The sequence below is a fragment of the Denticeps clupeoides genome, chromosome 7 (assembly GCF_900700375.1).
Source record: "Denticeps clupeoides chromosome 7, fDenClu1.1, whole genome shotgun sequence".
Taxonomy (NCBI): domain Eukaryota; kingdom Metazoa; phylum Chordata; class Actinopteri; order Clupeiformes; family Denticipitidae; genus Denticeps; species Denticeps clupeoides.
This window is the reverse complement of record NC_041713.1, coordinates 12701263-12720342: the sequence shown is the minus strand read 5'-3', so window position 1 is coordinate 12720342 and position 19080 is coordinate 12701263. Positions and strand designations below refer to the sequence as shown.

The following is a 19080-nucleotide window of genomic DNA, read 5'->3' as shown; positions in this document are numbered from 1 at the left end:
CTATAGGCCATATTTCAGTAGGACACTTAAACTCCTGCAATAAATTTGAGTTGAAAATACAATTAATTATAGATATTATGTTTTATGTACTTATACTATATTCATTGTTTGGCCATTCACCCTGAAATTTATTTACAATAATGACTGAACTTTTAATGAGGGTCCGTTATGGAGACAAAAGGTAAAATTATCAATGTAAATCCCCAGAGAAAATCCCAAATACACACAAAATGTCAAGTGTATGAAAATGAATTTATACGTATATAACTTTATACACCATTTGTACAACTTTTAAAAACCCAAAGTCAAGATACAACAAAGATCACTTGGACATGCCAGACAGCCAGCCTAGTTTAAAGAGAGATGGGGCAGCTTGTTCCTCTTCCTGACTGGCCAGTTGTCTGAACAGGTTTCCAGGACGAAAGCAATCATCAGGGGTGGGTGTGGAGGAGGGCGGTACCTGGAACAACACACTGATGTTAGCATAAAGGTCACATGGTGCTTGCGTGCGACTCCTTCCCCCTACTGCTTACAGTTTCATCAGATTACACAGCACTGGACTTGATTTGCATGGACAGACAGGAGTGTGTCTGAAACTGAGCAGGTTTCATATGCAGTCGCCATCACTGGCAATTTTACAGATAATCTCACTTTGAAAATATGCAAATATATAGTGACCAGGCCTTTGTTATGAGCACTGGATTTCCTAACAGGACTAATAGATCAGAAACTCGATTTTATTTTGAATTATAGTACTACAATTTACATCCTGAATGAGAAATATATAGTGATGGGGAATCTGTCCACGCAAATGAATCAGTGTGTTTCAGGAGGCCACTCATTTTCATGGTAGTATGACTAGTACTGTAGAAACAATCAACACACACCAACAAAAGCACTGCAATGGAATTAGTTTGAAGCAACAGCAACCCCCCAACCAGTCACGCAAACACACGCATATCCCACCCCATCCTCTATCACCCACTGAGAAGTCCTGGGTCTCAGTCCATGGCTTCCTTGAGCTGGATAATATGGAAAAAATTGGGACATTATGACATAAATGCAAAGCCCAGAAGTCTAGCAAGTCATATTCAATCTGTCTTTCATCAATTGAAAAAAAAAATCCACCTGCACATGCACACACAAAACAATCACCAACAATCAATATGTGACTAACCAGTGGCCTAGGGGTGTCTGCACCCCGTGTAGTAGATTTGGCTTTGCGAGAACTGGTCATGCTAAGTGGTAAGAGTCCAAACCTGCAAAAAATAAAACAAGAAAATTAAAGTTCAGATTCATACATACAGACTTCTGTAGCAGATTTACTACACAATAATTCAACTAGGGCCACTACAGCATCATGGCTGAGTTTGCATGTCCTTCCTGGAGTTCCAGTAACTCTAAATTGGCCATAGGTGTGGGTGTGAGCAAATGGTGTGTGAATGCTGTGTGCACCCTGGATGGGCTCCAGAAGAGAGTGTAGAGGATAGTGATTTAGGACTCAATTTTATAGGGCCTACAATTGGGTTTCACCATGCAATACACAGTGTTGCAAAGAACACACTCACCGAATCTGGCTGCTGGCTAAAGGCAAGATGTTATAGGGCTCCTGTGAACTGACATTGCTGCCACGGGAACTAAACTGCTTCTCTGTGCCAGTCAATAATCCCAAGAGGACCTGGCCAAAAGCACAAAAATGTAAGGTCTCACATTTTAAATAAGGTGCCATTCTGTTTTCATTAGTTTTTTTTTAATTGCTTACTGATGTTCTCTGGGACAGGCGATTCAGGTTGTTGTTGAGTGGTGGGGTGAAGACATCCAGGTCAAAGGGATCAATATGGCTCTCCAAGGAGTCACACACCTCCTGCACCCTTCAGCAGACATCAAGAGGATACAATTCTTGAAGAACATAACCTCTTTCATTTACAGCTTCCTTTATCATTATTGATTAACCCTAGTAAATTGAGCTACGAAATATTTGTGGTGACTCCTAGTCACCAATTGCAGATCCCAGGTAAAGCGTTACAGGAAAAAATGGCAGAAGCATGCATGCTGACAACATTTCCGGTTTACCTGAAATTCTAAAGAGATGACACATTATTGTTCATGGAGAAACTGCTGCATTAGACCACTGCCACATTTTGTGAAGGTTAATAATTCTCTTCTGCATTTGGCAGACACTAACACTAACAACCTATAGATAACGGTTCCCTCTACTACCTAAACAAAATGTAAAAAAGTGTGCAGGCATTTGTCAAGACAGATGGAAGAACGGGTTGTGCGGGACCGTGCTTGACTATGCACCTGGGGTCTTGCTGGGTACGGGAGCTCTTTCCCTCCTCCAGACGGGTGGAGAGTGTGGAGCTGAGGTACCGCACGTCAAACAGCAGCTGTATGGCCAGGTTTTGAGTCATGGGGAAGGCTGCATCCTGGAGGCGGCAATTTAAGGTTAATGACAAACAATCTATTTATTATGTCAGCACAACTGAACTGTAATTACATGGCATGCGATCAAGGTACTGATTTCAAGAGGAATCCATCGTCTCACCTTGCGCTGACTCTGCTGGTTAAGTCTCTCGTACTGGCTCAGCACCTGGTCAAGGCTTCCTTTCAGTAGCTCTAGGAGTGTGACCTTTGGAAGTGCGTGACCTCCAACCCTGTTGACCTCCAGGCACAGATGGAAGAGGAAGGACTGCACATACCATGAGGGCTAATGGGAAATTGAAGATAAAAATACAATTTCACTTTCTGGTGAAACATATATCCTTTTTCCTTTTGGCCACATGCATAAGGTTTTTGGTAGGATGATTATTAATTTCTCAGGACCACTATTGCAATCACAAAAATAAATTATACATAACATATTATAACACTTCCCCTTTTTTCTGACTATAGCTCGTCAGGTTCCATCTCACCTGAACAGGAAGTCTGATCTTGGAAACAACATTGCTTCCTGACTCTGCCTCTTCCTGGATCTCCAGCTCCTCCCAGTTGGTGGCAGTACTCAAGATGGATCCTGCTGACTCAGCATGCAGTGCTGCTGAGAACTGCTCCACCAGAGCCTGATAAAGGGGGGAAACAACAAGGGGGTAGCGGAGAGTTATCAGCTGAGTGTGTTTATTACTATAAAATGAAAGTGGTTGGACTCTGCTTACCTTGGACAAAGTGTTGCTCCATATACGGTAGGCCTCCATACTGCAGTTCAGTAGCTCTTCTTTCAGGCCCGCCCACTTTGCCTGTGCTGGAGTGACCTCCGGAGATTTAGCCGAGCCCCCTTTCCCCACTTTCCTGCCCTGCCGAGGGGTTCCCCTGCTCACTGCATCTAATCCCCCCTGCTGCACTCCCAGGATGCACTGCCTGAGGCTGGGGCACAGCTCACTCATAGACTGGCACAGCCTCGCCATGAACAACACTGAGCCCATGCAGCCGGAGACGCTGCTTTTGCCTTGGATGGTGGACAGCTCAGAACGCACACTGGCCAAAATGTCCCTGATGCAGGAGAGACAGTGCTCCCTCAAGGTCTCCTCTACAACGTCTGCGTCCTTGAACCGGTTAAATGAGGACGAGGAAGACACAGATGTAACAGAGGCTGGGAGGGTCGTCTCCAAGGCCTCCTTTCCAGCTGGGAGGTAGTACTGCAGATCGTCCAACTTGGCCTTTAGCTTGGAGTCTAAGGCAGAACAGAAGGTCTGCACACAAGGGGTGAGAGCCTGGGTCTTCATGGACAGGCCACTCTTCCCCTGCTGCGCCCCACGCTGGGCCACGCTCACCCAGGCCGCGTCACTTTGTAGGTCCCCGGGCAACTCAGACCAGAGGAAGGTGGCCACATCACTCTCAAACTGCGCTCCCCGGCTGAAGCCACCGGATGCTGCTGAGGGTTGAGCCTCCAGATCCCACAAGGCAGAGGACAAAAGCTGCCTGGAGCTGCTGGAGATGTTCTCAGTGCCTTCATGTGTAATTGCCTGAGAGGGAAGGTAGAAGAGTGAGAAATGAGATGTAATAAGATATTAATTATGATAAGGGCTTCTCAGTGAACTTAGGGAAGCAGACCAAGCTCTGAAAATATGTAAAAAAAAAAAAAAAAAAAGATCTTCTGAAGCAAATAAAAGTAGCTGACTACCTGCAGGCGTTCCAGAAACAGCTGCTGCAAGACATCGTCCCACAGGCAGAGTGGCTGTTCCAGCAGCCTCTGACACACAGCGCTCCAGTTCTGACTGATTGATTCGCTGGAGAGCAGTTCCCACACGGCGTCTCTGATGGCCGCCAGGGCCTTCAGGCTCTTCACATACATCAGCAGGCTGCTCACACCGCCGCGGATGTCCTCTTTGCACCTAAACAGGAGAAATATACACTTCTATTTCACTTCATTTAGCTGTCATTTTATGGGCTTGAACACAACACTGCAGCGAGATAAAAATCGGAGAGCTTGGACATGGAAACAGAATTTTCGGAGGCCACGGAGGCACAACTCAACAAGTGGACAGTAACAGAACGATCCTGCAGCACCTGTTAGATAAGGAAGTGAGTGTCCTTACGTGTTGATCCACTGCTGCAAGGTGTCCCGGAGCTGCTCGCCCTGAATGGGCTGAGCCAGGGTGCGCAGGTCTGGCTGGAAATCAGTCACTGACTGGGGTAGGTATTTAAACCACCGGCCCGTGCTCACCTCTTCATGCAGAACCCTCCCCTTACCTGGAGTACAAACGCATCTCAGTGAACGTCTTTTGTTGCAGAAATTTCATCTCTACAAATCTTACTCTATGGGCACATTTGAGAAATTATGGCAGACTGAGGAAGATAAAGAATCACTGTATGTATATGACTGTGTGCATTATGTTTGTACTTGTGTCATAATTGTATGCGTTAAATATTATTTCACTGAGCACACTGTCTCATGCATAGTACAAGCAGGAATGTAAAGAAAGAAATGTGATGCATGCTAGTCATTTAAGGGGTGCCATCTGTACCAAGAAAAGCATACCCGCAGATGTGACATTCTCCAATGTGGTGAAGAGGAGGCCACTTCCCAATCCAGGGTCTGCCACTCTGCCATCCAGGGGTACGTAGAAGACGGCATAGGCCTGGTAAAGAGTGGTCACCAGCAGCTCAACTAGTGAGCACACCTGGGCCTTCACACCAGCCCCTGCAAAGCCAAGTCAACAAAGTCAACAATGCAAGTTTAATGAGCTTGCCCATGTTATGGAGGAGATAAAGAAGTGCTTCAGCACATACCATGTTGGGGCTGATTGAGCAGCTGCTGAATTGAGGCTTTCCTGGCCAGGAGGAAGTCCGCAAGTGCCTGCCGCGGAGAGCTGTCCTCCAAGAGCATGGTGGAGACCAGGGCTTCAGCAATGGCCTGATCGGACATTGCCCTACCACGCAGCATGGATTTGCTGTCCATTAAGATGGTCGACCTGTGACGAACCGCGCATACATTTTTTGTAAACACATTTTATTCAAATCAGGTTGCCACAGCAGCATGATGCACAGAACAAGGTTACCTGAAGTGGCCGGCAGCGGCCACCTGCCGCACCAAGATGGGGAAACGGGTCAGCACAGGACTGTAGTGGGGACCACCAGCCTCCAGCTGGAGCTGTCTGTGCAGGTGGCAGCAGAGCAGGTAGAGCTGGGTGGCCTGCAGGTGCTGCGAGGACTCCATGGCGCTCCATATCCTCTCCGGAATCTCCAAAAGCAGCTTTATTTGTGATGCCATGGTGTAGAACTTCTCCTGCGTCTGTTTTTGGTTCTGGTCAAAGGAACAAAGTTACATACATCAGAAAGGGGAGCTGGGCAGCGGCTCATGTGAGAGGCCTCAAGTGTCTATCATTATCATTCTTTAATACTTTACTGAAATCAGGAAAGTGAAAGTGAAGTGAAACACTTCAGCACAGAACACAGTGACATAACAAAATGTGTCCTCTGCTTTTAACCATCACACTTGGTGAGCAGTGGGCAGCCATGACAGGCGCCCGAGGAGCAGTGTGTGGGGATGATGCTTTACTCAGTGACACATCAGTGGTACCTTGGCGGCTCGGGATTCAAACCCGGAACCGTTTGATTACAGGGCCTTCATACAACACTTATAATACTAATAATAATACTTATTTGCATCTTATGCAGATATTGGCAAGATTTGTTTTATCAAATCTCTCTTGAATCTTGGATCTCTATAAGACCAATCGGCTCAATTGCAAAGCATATCTGCATAAGATCCAAATACTTTTTTACGTACTAGTTTGACCAAACATGCAGCGGAAAGCATCTTTGCTGGGAAAATATTAACTGCATTGCTTAAATGTTTAACAAGTTGTCACACAGTCCTTTTAATCCGCACGCTACCGCAGTGACATTATGACAGCCCTGTGGCGGTCACCTCTCGCCTGCTGCTGCTGCTGCTGCTCTGCGCCGCGCTCCTGTCTTGTTTTAACCCCTGGCAGTACTTGTACATGTCCTGGATGGACTGCACCACACTCTCCGAGCACTGCCTCATCTCGCCGATGGTGTCGGCGGCGTCGATCAGGTCGCGGTAGCGCTCTCCCACCATCTGCCGCAGCTCCTCCTTCTTCTGCTCGATCTCGCCGCGCACCCGGCGCTCCACCGTCCGGATCTCCTCGGCGCCGTAGCGCTCGAACAGCGCGGTGGTGTCCCGGATCTCCGAGACCCGGAGAGACTGGGCAGGAACGACTGCCATGGTAGCGACGGAGGAATTGCCCACGTAAACAGCGGGTCAGAGGTCACCCGGGCAGAGTGGCATTTTGAAAGGCTCTGACTGGCGACAGCGCCACCCAAAGGATAGGCTGCTAAATCAACTCAAACGATTGTCAGGTCAAGTTAAAGCCTATAAAATAATGTTTTCTTGTTGTAGCCTGTTTCAGTATACACATCATATGTAACTAATGAATAAAACGATCTTAAATGAGTCGAGGAATCTCAGGTTTAAATTGTAATCAGGGTAAAAGGGTTAAAGGCGCTGTATAAGGTTCGAGAAGATTGTGAACGGTGGTCCATTCTTAATCTGTCTCTGACTACACGTATTAATACGGTGAAAACGAATATTCTACCGCGTTTTCCTTTCTTATTCCAATTCATACCAATATTTCTGCCTCAGTCATTTTTTCAGAAAGTAGACTCTGTGATCTCTGAGTTTATTTGGAATAAGAAGGTTCCTACGCAGACAGTATTTGCAAAGATCAAAACAACTTGGTCGGTTCGCCTTACCACATTTTAGGTTTTATTATTGGGCATCTAATATAAGGATCCTTAAATACTGGATTCAGTCTGAAGCATCAGATCCTCATATGAACTGGTTGGCAATAGAAGCAAATTCGATCCAACCTGTATCTCTGAAAGTTTTAGTGCACTCTCCTATTCTGTCTTCCACTTTACCTTATACCAAGAATAGGATTGTTAAAAATTCTCTCAGAATTTGGGCTCAGTTTAAACGTTACTTTGGGTTACTAATTTCTTCCACCTATGTCCTGCTGACTGCAAATCACCAGTTTGGTTTGGTTGATGATCTGTTCTCTATGTAGTCAAAAGCTGCCATTCACTGTTTTAAAGACCTATACATAATTCACATAATTCACTAGTTCATTAACCTCTCTGAAGACACTTTGGGAGGAGGATTTGGGACAGGAAATTCCTGATGAGACTTGGGAGGAGGTTCTGCTGCGAGTTCATGTACCATCTATTTTCACTAGACTTGGCCTCATAAAGTTTAAGATCTTACACCGTTCATATTATACTAAGGTGCGGTTGTCACATGCCGATGTCAGAAGTCCTCTGCCAATGTTCAAATGTTATTCATATGTTCTGGCTTTGCCCTTCTTTGCACCAGTACTGGACTAAGAGTATTTGACATGTTGTCAGAATTTGTGGGGAAAAGAGTAAAGCCCAACCCGCTCGGGGCATTGTTTGAGCTGTTTTCTTTGGTTTCTTTCTATCTCTCTTTCTCTCTCTCTCTCTCTCTCTCTCTCTCTCTCTCTCTCTCACACACACACACACACACACACACACACACATATATATATATGAAAAAATATAATTCATGGGGAGGAATTTTAGCAACAGTTACATTTCTGTCCACTGCGCACAAGTTAATTCGGCAATGAGTCGTTTGCAACGAACGATTCTATTTGGTGAAGAGCTAAAGCGCCTCCTTGCTCGAGTGTTGAGACAATGCTGAGGAAATCCAGACTGAATGATTCAAGATTTGCTCATTTGTTCTCATAGAAATCCAGGAAGTTGACTTTTCATTTTGAAACGCGTATTTTACTCATTTTACATTTCTAAGTATGTAAACTGCATTCGAGGCCTGACAAAGATTCAATCGGACGAATAAAAGATTCGGATCGTTAAAAAAAGAGCCGGAACGCCGAGCTCAACTCACTCTTTTCCGTCATTGTTTTCATGCGCGTGAACTCAGCAGGTGCGGCGCACCCGGAAACAACCGAAAGGTAGTACTGTAGGACTCTTTATTTTATAAAAATAAGTAATTCTTTTGATGATCGTGTAAATATTTATAGCCGATTTGGGTATATATATAACATTTTTTGAAAGTTGTACGTTTTGTCGCCCAAGCACGAGCGTTTTGTGTTATTTTTTACTTTCTTTGGAATGAGAATAGAATGGACGTCTTTTGTTGATCCGCAGGTCAGTACAGGGACATGGCATCAAACAGCGTGGCGGATGACTTTCAGAAGCAGATCGCGGATGTTGTCTCCAGATTAGAGTCAAAGCAGATGTTCCAGTCCGACTGGGACATCGCCTCCTTTGCGCTTTTCTTCATCTTTATAGGTGAGAGTAAAGATCACAGATCGTATCAGTTACATGGCGTGACCGTCCAATTTCTGACTGGACACTCGGATGTAGTTTAGTTTTGATGAAGTGAGACAAATCTGTATAATCCACAGGCACAGTTTTGCTCCTGGTTATTCTGGTTCTCATTCGCTGCTGCTGTTGCTGCTGTTGCGATGAGGAGGTATTTAAATATGTCGATTTTATGGAACTATATTGTCCATATTTTACGTGACATATATGAAGTGGTACATCTTATAACTATATGCATGCATGTGTCCAATCTCCTGGTTTTTGAACCCAACAGCCCAGAAGACATAAAGTGGGCATTGAAAATATGGCGTTGGAACCATGAACACCACTGGACTTGTAGTAGAAGAGACACCATAATCACAAAGAAGTGTATATACTGAAATGATTTGAGCAAATCTTGTGTTTCTTTTCATCTGTTTGTAGTCGGAAGATAATGTGCTCATCAGTCTCACATTAACTTTATGATGCACACTAATATGTCTAGAAAGCATAATGCGATGTAGTGTATACTTTAAGGCCCTCAACAAATAGTCTTAATTCCTCTCCGATGAATGTATTTTGCACTTTAAAACCTCATTAATATGTTAAAGATTGTAAATTAAAACAAACTTTTGATTTTTCAAGACTTTATTGATTAAATGGTTCAAACTGTTCCTTTTCATTTCATTCTTAAACACTGATGCGTTTTCTGGAATATTTATAGAACAAAAACTTGACCGACTTCAGGCTAACTGCTTAGTTTTCTGAGAAATATACTTTATGGACAAAAGCTGATGCAATTACATGATAAAAAGTAAATACGTAAATTAAGACACACATCCCATTTGTTTTATTTATTTCTTTATTCAACAGCATAATGTTTCTCTGTGGGCCACATTCAATTAAAATAAATTTTAGACACATAAATCAATGACCAGGATTTTAAACTAATGAACAGATGCAAGCAGGACATCACAACTCAAGACCATAAAGATATATACTAAATAAATAAATATACAGAACCATCACGTACAGCCACATCTGCATTATAGTGTTTTTTGGAATGTTATTATGGAAAGAAAAAAAATCTTTGGAATGATGCAAATAACAAAAAAAAAAAAAAAAAAAAGTGCAAAAACAATGCAGATTAAAAATATAATATGCAAGTACATGTTCCTGTGTACGTTTGATAATACAAACTAAATGAAATGGAAATTTCCAGTTTTCTCGATTCCATATAAAAACTCCTTGTTTTTAACGTCCTGAAATACATTTTCCTTCAAAAGCTGTGGTCGTCTCCATGGTCTTCAAAAGGTTCAGATTTCCGTGCTGCTGCACATGAAAGGAAATGCAGTGAGCTGAACAATTCTAGTATATTTTGTGCAAACATTCTATTTTTAATTGCATAATGCAATTGCATAATGTAATTGGTGTTTTAAACATTTCAAGATGAACATTGAACATGGAATGTATTCTCTGTTAATGAAAATAAAACTGCATAATGGATAATGCAGAATCAAGTATTTTCAATGGTTTCAATAAATACTGATAATTATGGCAAAAAAAAAGATAATTCAACAAATTCTCACAGCTTGAATAACAAAAATAATAATATATTAGTGCTATAGTTAAGATTTTTCACGTAATTGAGTCCACAGGAAAACTTACATTTCAACTAATAGACATACAAGACAACAAAACGAATACTGAAAATGCACAATAACTACACTTCAAATAACTCGAAACGGGGTTCACACACAAACCTCTGATGTTACAATACAGACTTAGCTTTGCATGCGTTCTACACGGAAGATCCCAACTGGATCTATTGTAACATCAGAACTGCACCTTTGTGTAAAATAGTTAAGCAGCATAACAATGCACACTTGAAATGGACTACACGTTCAAACTCAAAATAGTTTCTTTCAAAGCCTTTGGTCTGAATATTTTTTTGCTTAGAAGGGCCTGTAGTTCCAGAAACTGGAGAACACAGAAATCTGAAAGAGCAGAGGACAGGCAGGTTAGGAAGAGCTGATGATGCCTAAAGTTGTTTTATGTTAATCATTACAGATTAATCTCAAGGTACAACTTGACACCAAATCTGAATCAAGGGACAATATTAAAAAAGGTGCAATACCCTGAATTATAATGAATTATGACCATAACACCACTATTTTTCCTAAGCCTTCAAATTTATCAGGGTCATTGGTGTTTTACTGATCTCTGTTTGTGTTGCTCTTGGCAAACTACACAACCGAGAACAGGTTTTAAGACGCACCTGTTCCATTGTCTAGTCAATGCCACACCTCAAAATCAAATCTACACCAAACAAACAGTATTTAAAATCTGTTGTTTATAAGTGAACACCCACCTTGTCTTTAAGCTGTTGGCACAGCTGCAGGGAAATGGTGAAGAAGACCAGCGTGTCATTCAGCCACGGTACAACACACTCCACTTTGTGCACATGACTGACCTCAAACTTAGTGTTGTTGATTTCACTGCCAGAGAGAGGACAAGTTGAATTTTTTTTTATTTTTTTAGGAATTATCTTCACTTACAATTTGTATCAAAGGCAAGTTCACTGCTTCCTGCTAAATAAACATACATACATACATATATATATATATATATATATATATATATATATATATGTGTGTGTGTGTGTGTGTGTGTGTGTTTGTTTGTTTGTTTGTTTGTTTGCCACCTACAACATTGCTCCTGGGTTGTGCAGGACTGAACTTCCTGCTGGCTTGAAGTTCTACAAGAACAAAAATAAAATAAAAACACCAATTAATATCCCATTTGACCAACATCCTTTCACTGTATAGTTTGTCATGCTTTGTTTTGCACATGGTCCTTTTTCAAAAACCTTTTTTTTTGTTGTTTTTTGTGTCAATACAATCAGCCATAAAATTATGACATGTTGAAAGTGATGTAATTGTCATTGAGAAACAATGCAGCACAGCACATGTTGACACCACCCTTGGTGAGCAGCGGGCAGACATGAAAGACGCCCGGGAAGCAGTGTGTGGGGACGGTGCTTTGCTCACTGGCATTTACATTTACATTTACAGCATTTATCAGCCGCCCTTATCCAGAGCGACTTACAATCAGAAGTTACAGGGACAGTCCCCCCTGGAGCAACTCAGGGTTAAGTGTCTTGCTCAGGGACACAATGGTAGTTAGCGGGATTCGAACCCGGGTCTTCCAGTTCACAGGCGAGTGTGCTACCCACTAGGCTACTACCACCCCACCGTGGCACCTTGGCAGCTTTGGATTCGAACCTTCAGATTAAGGGTTCCACTTTCTTACCCACTAGGCCACCACTGCCCAGTTACTATTGCATCTGACAGCAAGTGGGATATATTAGGCAGCAAGTGAATATTTGGGTACCTTTTGTTCTATGTACCATGAGGAACATGTTTGCATGTAATAAAGTACCCTACCTTAGTAGTGTTGGGTTGTAAAACATGTAACTGGTACACAGTCAAGCACAACTTGCTCAGATTGATGTAGAAGTTCACCATCACGTCCCCTGGCATGGGGGGCGTAAACATTTTCTGAGAGGACACATAAAAAGGACCAATAAATACATACATAGAACTCTGAAGATGAGAATTCATTTGAGAAGTGTTCCAAGTTTACCATCAAGCCACTTGAAGCCAGCTCTGGGAGCGTCAGGGTAGCTGGGGTGGTGAGACGATTGCGTGCGCGGCTCAGCTGTAACATCACTGCATCCATGAGCTACAAAAACAACAGTGGCTTTCAGCTACAGTGGCAGTATAAGAAAAAAATATATATATAGAAAAACACTATTACACTAAGATAGATATCCCAAATACTTTGTTTTTTACATAGTTTAATGTGCAGACAACAAAATCACACAAATTATCGATGGAAATCAAATTATCAACCCATGCAGGTTTGGATTTGGAGTCACACCCAAAATATGGAAAAATACACTACAGGCTGATCCAAATTAATGTAATGTCCTTAAAACTAGTCAAAATGAGGCTCAGTAGTATGTGTGGCCTCCATGTGCCTCCATGACCTTCCTGGGCATAATCCTGATGAGGTGGTGAGGGTCTCCTGAGGAATCTTCTCCCAGACCTCTGACCTGGTGGATTGAGCATGACATGATGACCCAGACCTGCTCAATTGGATTCAGGTCTGGGGAACGGGCGGCAAGTCCATAGCATCAATGCCTTCGTCTGACATTCCAGGCACATGAGGTCTAACACTGTCTTGCATTAGGAGGAACCCAGGGCTAACCACACCAGTATATGGTCTCACAAGGGGTCTGAGGATCTCATCTCGGTACCTAACGGCAGTACCTCTGGCGAGCACATGGGGGGTTGTCCGGCCCCACAAAGAAATGCCACCCCACGCCATAACTGACCCAATGCCAAACTGGTCATGCTGGAGGATGTTGCAGGCAGCAGAATATTCTCCATGGCTTCTCCAGACTCGGTCATGTCTGTCACACATGCTCAGTGTGAACCTGCTTTTGTCTGTGAAGAGCACAGGATGAATTTGGCAATCTTGGTGTTCTCTGGCAAATGCCAAACGTGCTGCAGTGTTGGGCTGTAAGCACATCCCCCACATGTGGACGTCAGGCCCTCATACCACCCTCATGGAGTCTGTTTCTGACTGAGTAGACACATGCACATTTGTGGCTTGCCAGGAGGTCATTTTGCGGGGCTCTCGCAGTGCTCCTCCTGTTCCTCCTGGCACAAAGGTTGAGGTAGCGCTGCTGCTGCTGGGTTGTTGCCCTCCTACGGCCTCCTCCACATCTCCTGATGTACTGGCCTGGTAGCACCTCCATGCTCTGGACACTAAGCTGGCAGACACAGCAAACCTTCTTGGTTTATCATCATCTTGGTTCTGGAGAGACACCTACAGCTGGTGATGGAGCCCAGGGAGGGGAATGTTATGGTGACCCTCTGGAGTCTCTTCTTATTGGCTACAGTACAACCAGCGTACCATGCAGGATGGCGTGCACCACCACACTCTTGATTGTGGCTTGATATAAGGACTCCAGCAGGTTGGTCTGCAGCTATTTCCAGGAACCTCAGGAAATGGAGGCGCTGCTGGGCTTTCTAAACAGCAGTTGTGTTTGAAGTCCAAGACTGGTCCTTGGAGATGTGGATGAACTTAAAGGAGGACACCTTCTCCATGGTCACCTCTTATGGAGAGGGTCGGGGGTCAGCTTTTGTCTTACGGAAGTCTATGACTCTTTCCTCGGTTTTCCTGGTGTTGAGACAGGTGTGAGTGCATCTGCACATGCAGTGAGGCAAAGACTTTTCAGAGGAAGAGACACATCAAGGACAGACTGGTATTCTGCAGAAAATACAGGGATTGGACTGCTGAGGACTGGGGTGAAGTCATTTTCTCTGATGAAGGCCCTTTTCACATTGTTTGGGGCATCTGGAAAAATGATTGTCCGGAAAAGAAAAGGTGATTGCTACCAGGTTGAAAGGTCTGGTGAACACAGGGGACAGCTGATCAGCACAGACTTTGAGCACACTCCCAGGTATTCAGTCAGGACCAACAGCTTTCCTCTGATTTACTGCTCGGAACACACTACTAATCTGGTATTCTTGGAGGGTGAGCTCGGTTTACATGGTAGTCGTGTCTACAGTTCTCTCAAAGCAGACAAATAAGTGGTTTAGTTTTTTAATAAATCCCACTGCTTTTGTAATTGGTGATGTGTTTCAGGCCTTCTCATACCTCTCTGCGTTTAAATGGCAAAAATGTTTAAATTAACGGCAAAAAGAAACATAAGATGTCTTTTTGACACTCATTGCTAAACACAGGCAGACCTTGTTGACTTCAGCTCCAGTTTTGAATTGGTAGCTTTCATCTCGGCTGCTGAGAAGCTGAAGGGCCTGGTTCACATGGTTTCTGGCATCCTGAATCTAGGTAACAATTAATAATTCATTGGGTTATTTACTTTATTTTAGCAGATATTTGGCATGAAATTCTGACAGTGCTGTATACATCATATTAACAGAATATGTAGATGTGTGCATTGTATTTTCACTGCACTGCTGTGAAAATATTACCTGCTGCAATTTCCACTGTTTATCATCCCGGAATGCAAAGTGCATGACTTGACTGCTCTTAGCAACTTTTATATTGATATCCTGCGAAACAAAGTGATACACGTGATCATTCAAATTACACCCTCTACTCCCACCACAAAAAAATCTACAGTTTTGAGAATGACACAAATACTGTTTTTTCACAAAGTTTGCTGCTTCAGTTTTTACTATGGCAATTTGCATATACTCCAGAATGGGCTCACTCGCAATTTTGCCTAAGAACACAGCCATGATTAAAGAACGGTACCAAAACCTCCTCAGACAGCAACTTATCCCAACCTTCCAAGAACAGTGTGGTGAAGAACAAAGCCTTTTCCAGCATGATGGAGCACTGTGCAAAACACTGAAATGTTGGGTCCATGTCCAGGAAACTCCCCCCATCTTAATCCAATTAAGAACTTGTGGTCAATCCTGAAGAGGCGGATGGACAAACAAAAACCCACAAATTTTGACAAACTCCAAGCACCGATTATGAAGGAATGGGTTACCATCAGTCAGGATTTGGCCCAGACAATGACTGACAGCATGCCAGGAGCGAATTGCAGAGGTCTTGAAAAAAAGAGCAAACATTGCAAATATTGACTCTTTGCATAAATTTGATGCAATTGACAATAAAAGCTTAAAGAAAATGTTTGTAATTATACTTCAATACACCACAGAAAGAACTGACAAAAAGATCTAAAAACACTGAAGAAGCAAACTTTGTGAAACCAGTATTTGTGTCACAATCAAAGCTTTTGGCCAGGACTGTACAATCAAACAGATATTACACAATGCACTTACAGCCTGAGTCAGAGCCTCCCCTTGCAAAGTCAACACACCTTTCACCTGATCCATTCTGGAAAAGAATGACATTTACGTAAAGCATATTATCATGAAGACAAACTGGAGATTGCGCTGCAAATCAACTCATTCCAGTTTACAGCATTGGATAATAATGCATTATTATTTGCATCTCAACAAAGTTGAGACGTTGAGTGAAAAAGATGACTTGCAGCTTGGGTAATTTCGAACCGACAGTATGACTTACGTTGAGCTGCCAAGAATGAAATTTTCTTGTTTGAGGGTGCCCTCCAGACCTGGTGTAGGCATGGAAAACCGTCTTGCAGCCTCCTGTTGAACGATGACAGTCAAATAACAGAAAGAAACAGAAGGAAACGCTTTGAGACTTTCTTTCAAAATTGTGGCTGCACTTGTGGGGTCAGTGGGTTAGGGGCTGGCAAGTCAGGGAGGGTTGGGAGTTTGAAGTCCGTTTACAACCATTTTTCAATCATTTTTTCAGAAATGATAAATGGAGCAAAGTACCTTCAAAATGTCCTGCAGCTGTTTCAACACGGCATGCACTTCCTCTTTGAGAAGCCAGTTGAACTCTTCTTCCTAAATACGGATGGATGAGATGTATTAAAAGCTGATCTGCAGTTGATGAAGGGCATCCTTACTGAAGTTCTAGGATTCACAAGGTGATGCAGGGCAGAGTGGAGGGCAATGGAAACAACATCCTAGCTTTGGGAGGGCAGTATGTGCTTTGGGACCATCTTCTCAAAGCACTTTATAACCATGGGTGTCAGTGCAATGGGTCTGTAGTAGGGCTGTGCAATATGGACAAAATAATCATATTGCGATTTTTTGAATGAATATTTCGATTGCGATTTTGGCAACTGTTTTTGCTTTTTTAAACAAGCTACATACATTCTAAATGTATTCAGTGCACAAGAAGTGCATAACAAAACATTTCACAATGAAATAACATAGTGTTGGGTTTAATAACCAAAACTTTAGTAAATTTGTCTTTAAAACAGACAACATAAATTAAGATTATTTAACCTCAATTCCAGTCATAACAATAAATAACATAAATCAAAACCAAAAAACAGATTTTTTTGCAAGAAATGAGTGCGAGATAGCAGCTGGTATCTTTTGCCAAGTGTTTAATTTAGTCTTCGGAAGCCGTCTTTACTGACGATGTGCGCAGACATCATATCTTTGCAAATATGATAGGTGATCGCGTCGGTAATTTCTTTGTGCCGTTTTGATCCGTTCTCATAAGGCACGGCGCTTGCACATGCTTGAACAATGGATACTTGTTCAGTCTGTCTCTGTGTGCTTTTGTTTGTTTTGATGGTCTTTGTCGACATGCATTGATCATGCAGTTTTTTTATGACGCGGTTTTACGTGTTGGAACCGTTTCGTTGGAATAATCATTTCACAAGTCTTGCAAATTACCTTGCTCTGTGACACATCCTCCCTCCTGAATCCAAAATACTCCCAAACGACTGACGTTGAATTTCTCTTTGGCACCAAATCATTTTTATTTTGACCTGCATCCATATTTTATGTTCTTTCCTCCCGCTCGCCTATTCGGTTCTCAGCTTCGTTGTGCGCTCTGATTGGTTAACATCTTTCTCCCGCTCAGCTTAGCTGTGATTGACCGTGCGCTGCGTCAGCTCTGATTGGTTAACATATTAAAATCATGCACACAAGAACGTATTCTGAACAAAAGTCTAAATAAATTAATGGATAAAATCGCAGCCTTAAGCGTTTTAGAAGTCGTATGTGCTTAAATCGTGATTTTTTTTTGCCGATTGCGATTAATTGCACAGCACTAGTCTGTGGTCACTGAGGCCACCGACGGTGGTGGACTTGGGGACTGGGACTGTTGTTGTAGACTTCAGGTAGTGAGGGACAATGGGTTATGACAGGGAGAGGTTGAAAAGTCTGGTGAACTTTAAGTCAGGACCAACAGCTCGGAACACACTGCAAATCTGGTCTACTTGGAGGGTGAGTGTGTGTGAGCTGAGCTCGGATTACATGGTAGTGGTGTCTGCAGTTCTCTCAAAGCGGGCAAAGAAGTGGTTTTGTTCCTCAGCTAACGAGATGAGGTTTCTGAATAAATCCCGCTGCTTTTGTAACTGGTGATGTGAAAAAGTGAAAGTGAAGTGATTGTCACATGTGATACACAACAGCACACAGTGCACACAGTGAAATTTGTCCTCTGCATTTATCCCATCACCCTGCGTGAGCAGTGGGCAGCCATGACAGGCGCCCGGGGAGCAGTGTGTGGGGACGGTGCTTTGCTCAGTGGCACCTCAGTGGCACCTTGGCGGATCGGGATTCGAACTGGCAACCTTCTGATTACGGGGCCGCTTCCTTAACCGCTAGGCCACCACTGCCCCCTGTGTTTCAGGCCTTCTCATACCTCTCTGGGTTTGTTGTCTGAGAGGTGATCTGATGGCTTATTTGAAGAGTCGCATTTTTCTTCTTTGATGCCTTTTTGAGGTTCAGCATGTATGTTCAGTTGCATGTTTCAATAAACCAGGTCATTTAAATCCAGGTTACTACTAGGATGAAGTTTGAAAGAAACAACACGACCACAACTGCAAAAATGTAACGGCAAGAAGAACCACAGGACGTCTTTTCGACACCCATTGCCAAACACGGGATGAGGAGGAATGGTGCACGTCAGGTGAGGGTGGTAGTAGCCTAGTGGGTAACACACTCACCTATGAACTAGAAGACCCAGGTTCAAATCCCACTTACTACCATTGTGTCCCTGAGCAAGACACTTAATCCTGAGTTGCTCTGATTGTAAGTCGCTCTGGATAAGGCCGTCTGATAAATGCTGTAAATGTAAATGTCAGGCTCCTTTTCGCTCAGCACCAATCTGATCTCTGCAAACACGCGGCCTCGGCTCTGAGCTGATCATTAACGCGCAATGATTCCTCCAGCAGCAGCCAAGCGTCCCATCTCGGCTCAGCAGTTTATTTAACACGCGAGAACGCCGTCACGGGACATTAAGAGTCATTTAACTTCGTGTTGAATTATCGACGTCACCGACGGCCGACGCATCTTTTGGTTCTATGCGCCATCGGCGAATACATGCGGTGTTTTTAATCTAGCGTCGCCCGGGAGAGCCAGCGAGCACTAGGCTAACGGTGGCGGACAAAGCGCTTACCAGCACGGTCCTCTCCACTTGGCTCGCCGCGGTCATCGTGACGGGTCGTTTAGAACAGAGCGTTCGGTCTACTTTAGCATAACAAAGCCAACACTTCACCGGCACGGCGTCCTGTTTACATTAAAACACAAGGGGTAACGCTGGGTCACACGCATCCAATCAAGCCCCGCCCACCCGACCAACTTCCGGTCTACAGAACACGCCCCGCATCTTCCATGG

The 19080-nt window shown here is 43.5% G+C and overlaps 3 protein-coding genes across 5 annotated transcripts; 1 reads left to right on the top strand and 2 right to left on the bottom strand.

The window, feature by feature from the left end:
- Positions 1-233: 233 nt before the first annotated feature.
- cog1 (component of oligomeric golgi complex 1) lies at positions 234-6725 on the bottom strand. Of its 3 annotated transcripts, none has more exons than XM_028985309.1 (15): positions 6371-6725; positions 5499-5743; positions 5230-5411; positions 4979-5140; positions 4536-4689; positions 4121-4331; positions 3156-3962; positions 2916-3062; positions 2549-2710; positions 2305-2429; positions 1763-1871; positions 1569-1678; positions 1178-1259; positions 986-1022; positions 342-460 (listed from the first exon to the last, which is right to left on the bottom strand). In XM_028985309.1, exons 1-14 carry the CDS (start codon positions 6686-6688, stop codon positions 1002-1004), a joined length of 2835 nt encoding a protein of 944 aa, XP_028841142.1. In that variant the 5' UTR covers positions 6689-6725; the 3' UTR covers positions 342-460; positions 986-1001. The 3 variants fall into 3 exon arrangements, with proteins under 3 accessions (XP_028841141.1, XP_028841142.1, XP_028841143.1); XM_028985310.1 differs by having other exon boundaries at positions 366-460; positions 967-1022; XM_028985308.1 differs by lacking the exon at positions 986-1022 and having other exon boundaries at positions 234-460.
- Positions 6726-8298: 1573 nt separating this feature from the next.
- On the top strand, positions 8299-9479 carry smim22 (small integral membrane protein 22). Its single transcript, XM_028987912.1, has 4 exons — positions 8299-8453; positions 8650-8793; positions 8910-8977; positions 9101-9479. Exons 2-4 carry the CDS (start codon positions 8664-8666, stop codon positions 9146-9148), a joined length of 246 nt encoding a protein of 81 aa, XP_028843745.1. The 5' UTR covers positions 8299-8453; positions 8650-8663; the 3' UTR covers positions 9149-9479.
- A 170-nt stretch (positions 9480-9649) lies between these two features.
- Positions 9650-19030, bottom strand: rogdi (rogdi atypical leucine zipper). The gene is made up of 11 exons (XM_028987911.1): positions 18862-19030; positions 16215-16286; positions 15940-16022; positions 15693-15747; positions 14871-14951; positions 14628-14723; positions 12451-12549; positions 12252-12365; positions 11514-11563; positions 11177-11303; positions 9650-10802 (listed from the first exon to the last, which is right to left on the bottom strand). Exons 1-11 carry the CDS (start codon positions 18895-18897, stop codon positions 10761-10763), a joined length of 855 nt encoding a protein of 284 aa, XP_028843744.1. The 5' UTR covers positions 18898-19030; the 3' UTR covers positions 9650-10760.
- Positions 19031-19080: the final 50 nt, after the last annotated feature.

Bases quoted from the DNA above. Each gene is read 5' to 3' on its own strand.
- cog1 (XM_028985308.1), bottom strand. From the start codon at position 6,688: ATGGCAGTCGTTCCTGCCCAGTCTCTCCGGGTCTCGGAGATCCGGGAC. The intron at 5,141-5,229 runs GTATGTGCTGAA...TTGGCTTTGCAG, and splicing joins GCTCAATCAGCCCCAACATG to GGGCTGGTGTGAAGGCCCAG. The intron at 4,690-4,978 runs GTATGCTTTTCT...TTTGTACTCCAG, and splicing joins GGAGAATGTCACATCTGCGG to GTAAGGGGAGGGTTCTGCAT.
- smim22 (XM_028987912.1), top strand. From the start codon at position 8,664: ATGGCATCAAACAGCGTGGCGGATGACTTTCAGAAGCAGATCGCGGAT. The intron at 8,794-8,909 runs GTGAGAGTAAAG...TATAATCCACAG, and splicing joins GCTTTTCTTCATCTTTATAG to GCACAGTTTTGCTCCTGGTT. The intron at 8,978-9,100 runs GTATTTAAATAT...TGAACCCAACAG, and splicing joins GCTGCTGTTGCGATGAGGAG to CCCAGAAGACATAAAGTGGG.
- rogdi (XM_028987911.1), bottom strand. From the start codon at position 18,897: ATGACCGCGGCGAGCCAAGTGGAGAGGACCGTGCTG. The intron at 16,287-18,861 runs GTAAGCGCTTTG...ATCCGTATTTAG, and splicing joins AAGTGGAGAGGACCGTGCTG to GAAGAAGAGTTCAACTGGCT. The intron at 12,550-14,627 runs GTCTGCCTGTGT...TTGTTTTTGTAG, and splicing joins CTGGAGCTGAAGTCAACAAG to CTCATGGATGCAGTGATGTT.